The 3,353-nt window shown below is 36.6% G+C and overlaps 1 protein-coding gene across 2 annotated transcripts; it reads left to right on the top strand.

The window, feature by feature from the left end:
- Positions 1-979: 979 nt before the first annotated feature.
- Positions 980-2,054, top strand: Nd-18 (NADH:ubiquinone oxidoreductase subunit 18). 2 transcript variants are annotated; one of them, XM_076809986.1, is made up of 3 exons: positions 980-1,139; positions 1,338-1,670; positions 1,740-2,054. In XM_076809986.1, the coding sequence occupies exons 1-3, from the start codon at positions 1,081-1,083 to the stop codon at positions 1,915-1,917; spliced, it is 570 nt and encodes a 189-aa protein (XP_076666101.1). In that variant the 5' UTR covers positions 980-1,080; the 3' UTR covers positions 1,918-2,054. The 2 variants fall into 2 exon arrangements, with proteins under 2 accessions (XP_076666101.1, XP_076666102.1); XM_076809987.1 differs by lacking the exon at positions 980-1,139 and adding an exon at positions 1,172-1,192.
- Positions 2,055-3,353: the final 1,299 nt, after the last annotated feature.

Here is a 3,353-nt window from a genome sequence, read left to right as displayed (position 1 = left end):
TTTGGTTTTGCGGTGAGCATGTCATTCGGAACCAGATTATCTAAAATCAAAAAACAAAAAAGATTTCGTTAGTATATTAATGTATCCTCAGGTTGACGGAGAGAAATTTCCGAATTATTAATCTTAAACAAAATGGCGGCAATTTAAAGTTGAAATCCTGATCTTTTTCGCGTGATTTTTCGTGCAAAATTCACGCGAAATATTTTGGTTGCTGTTATGCCGATCACTCCGTAGAGGATCACTAATATATTCGTGTGACGCCATTGTGCAAAACGGTTGAAAACGGTGCAAAACAGTGTAAAAGCATTGCAAAGTAACTCGCATGCGTCTAGTGTATTTATATAATTGTCTTATTATTTGGGATACTTTCGAAATTACGTAAGTAATATTAAATTTTCTAGTAAAATAGTAAAAGTATAGTATTTGAAGGTTAAAAATTAGTATTGAAATGTAAATAAATTATTAGTATTTAGATGGTAATCGACACGGAAAATGCTGAGCTGCATTTTGAAGAACACTGTCTGTCACCAGTGACTTCCGCGGCATTCAACACACGAATAACCAAATTTAAAATGTTTTGCCAGAAGAAATTTTCTATGGTATGGCGCAGATGGCACCACCAGTCGTCCCTCATGTGGGGTTTCGTGTTTGTGTGTGGTATGCCTGTTTGCGCGCGACTTTATAATTTATCGAATGAATGAAGAATGAATGAAGTGAGTTATTAATGTTTTTAATTAATTGTTCTTCTGTTTATTAGTTGCTAAGTTTTTTGTTACATTTTCTGTATAAATTCAATAAATTTTCTGTTCCCCGACTTAACGGATGTGTTCTTAAATTCCTCGATTAGTCACGTAGTCTATCTAATCGGATATCCCACACACTCAAAAAGCGGCTGAATTCGCGCCTTTAATATATGTACATACATACCAATGTTACCAACATACAAATGCATATATAATTCGTAGTGACGCATGCGCAGTGAATCTTTCTTAAGTTTTCGTCTGGTAAAATTGATGCAAGGGAACCGAAGTAGGTCTATGTTCATATCATATCTGTTTAGTTAACCCTTTAGTACCGAAAATGGCATTTCGTACGATATCGTATTTACGTACGAACGGTGATGTGATAAAATGTTGCGGGTAAGTTCGGTGCCTTGAGCCGACCTTTGCTTTGATTTTGCTACCTGTATGATGTAAGATTTAGATGTAAGGTACAGTTTTACGATTTTACATAATTTACGATTTGTTATGAATATAATCAACTGTGCTATGTAGCTACGAACATTTTGTAGTAATATTGCAGAAAGCGAATATAATTCCTTTTAATTTGGTTTGTAGATTAACAAAAAGATATTTCGCGGAGTCAAGTAAAGAAACTAAAGATGTGGGTCACGCGCCGCTGACAATCCGCAAGAATGTTCAGGATGTATTAATGGATAAACAAGAACAGTTGTATCGAGATGCTATGAAAGATAAGATCACTGTATCTACAGTTGAAGATGTTGGTTTGGTTTCGGGTATACCAGAGGAACATATAAAAACTCGCAGAGTTCGTATCTATCGCCCTGCAAAAAATGCAATGCAATCTGGAACGAATAATATACACTTATGGCAAATAGACTTTGATACACGGGAACGTTGGGAGAATCCGCTAATGGGATGGACTTCGACGTGAGCATAAGAAATCGTACAGTTTTTAATTTTTAGTTTTCTTTATTAATGTTGTATTCTACTCTACAGAGGTGATCCCATGTCCAATCTCAAAGTGGAATTTGCTTCGGAGAAAGAAGCTATTGCGCATTGTGAAAAAATGGGATGGGAATATTATATACAAAAACCGAATGTCAATAATCCTAAACCTCGCAGTTACGGTGCCAATTTTGCATGGAACAAGCGTACTAGATCTTCAACTAAGTAAAGAACATAAGTTTCTTAGAAAGGAATAAATATAGTCCTGTAAATAGCTCCCTTCCTGTATATGCATATGTGTGTATGTGTATAGTTGTTCTGGCATGTAAAATTCTAAATATCGAATAAATTTTTACGAAAGTACAACGGTGATCAAATTCTGAATTTTCTGAAAGCTCCTTTGAAACTAATATAACGGTAACATTACAATCGGTAATTATTTAGAAGTTTTCCATCCTCACCGATTTCAATGATTTTTGGATGTGTTATCAAGATCAAGATTCTGAACAACTTTTTCCTATGCATGTTACCGCTGCACGACCTTCGTTTTTGAGATATTTGCGAAAAACTTCTGTTGATTTATTCCGACGCAACGCATTCCACTTTCCAACTTGTCTCGGATATTAGTATTGGTTGAGGCTAGATTTGAACCTGAAACTTGCGGATGTCTGTCAACACCCCGACTCATATCGATTCGCCATCATGCTTTACGCGCCCGCGAGCGGGCGCCCCCCCCCCCCCTCGCACTGATCTGGCCCCAACTAATACTAATACCCGGGACAACTTCAAAAGAAGTTTTTCGCAAATATCTCGGAAACGAAAGTCGAGCGGCGGTAACATGTATAGGAAAAAGTTGTTCAGAATCGTGTCCCCGACAACATATCCAAAAATCATTGAAATCGGTGAGGATGGAAAACTTCTAAATAATTACCTTACAATATCCCCAACAACTTTATCGATAAACGCCACAATTTATTCTTTCGGAATATTTATATAATATCATTTTTACATGGGTTAACATTCTTATTATTCATCTTCTGTTAATGATTATTAGCATCTTTATTATAACATCAGATTTGATTAGATTGTGTATTTTAAAATTCAGTGTTTGCTTTTATTAGCTTACAGATTATATCGAGCATTGTCATTACATACTTAGTACAAGAAAGTACAGTAAACTCAAAAATATCGTTCCACGGATGCGTGCGGGGGAAGTTCCCCTTCCTAGGCGCCGGTCGGCTGGAGACGATGCGCAGGCTGGATGCGCATGAAATTATTACGCGTCCGCTGCTCGACGTGATGGGTGACCGCAAAGTATAACCTATATGCTATATGACAATAAATACACAGTTGCTATTTTCTTATTTTGCACTGCATTTGTATACTTTTAATAACGCCGAACATCCTGACAAAATATTATTGTTACGCCGCAACAATAGATTTATGAAGCAGAGGTATAGATTTATGAATGCAGTTATTCGTGGTTGGAGAATCAAAATTTCGTGGCAGTCGGAACGATATTTTTGACCTCAGTGTACTTACATTCAGTTGAATATAGGTAAAGGGTTGAAGAAAAAGCATGTGTCGTGTGCATTTTAGAAAATATTAACCGGAGAGTACACGAAAGCCAAGTGTACTCATCTTTGCTCGATTACTGTCAATGAA

This window comes from Andrena cerasifolii, chromosome 4, assembly GCF_050908995.1.
Source record: "Andrena cerasifolii isolate SP2316 chromosome 4, iyAndCera1_principal, whole genome shotgun sequence".
Classification (NCBI taxonomy): domain Eukaryota; kingdom Metazoa; phylum Arthropoda; class Insecta; order Hymenoptera; family Andrenidae; genus Andrena; species Andrena cerasifolii.
The sequence above is the reverse complement of the archived record's forward strand: the minus strand, read 5'-3'. Positions and strand labels throughout refer to the sequence as shown.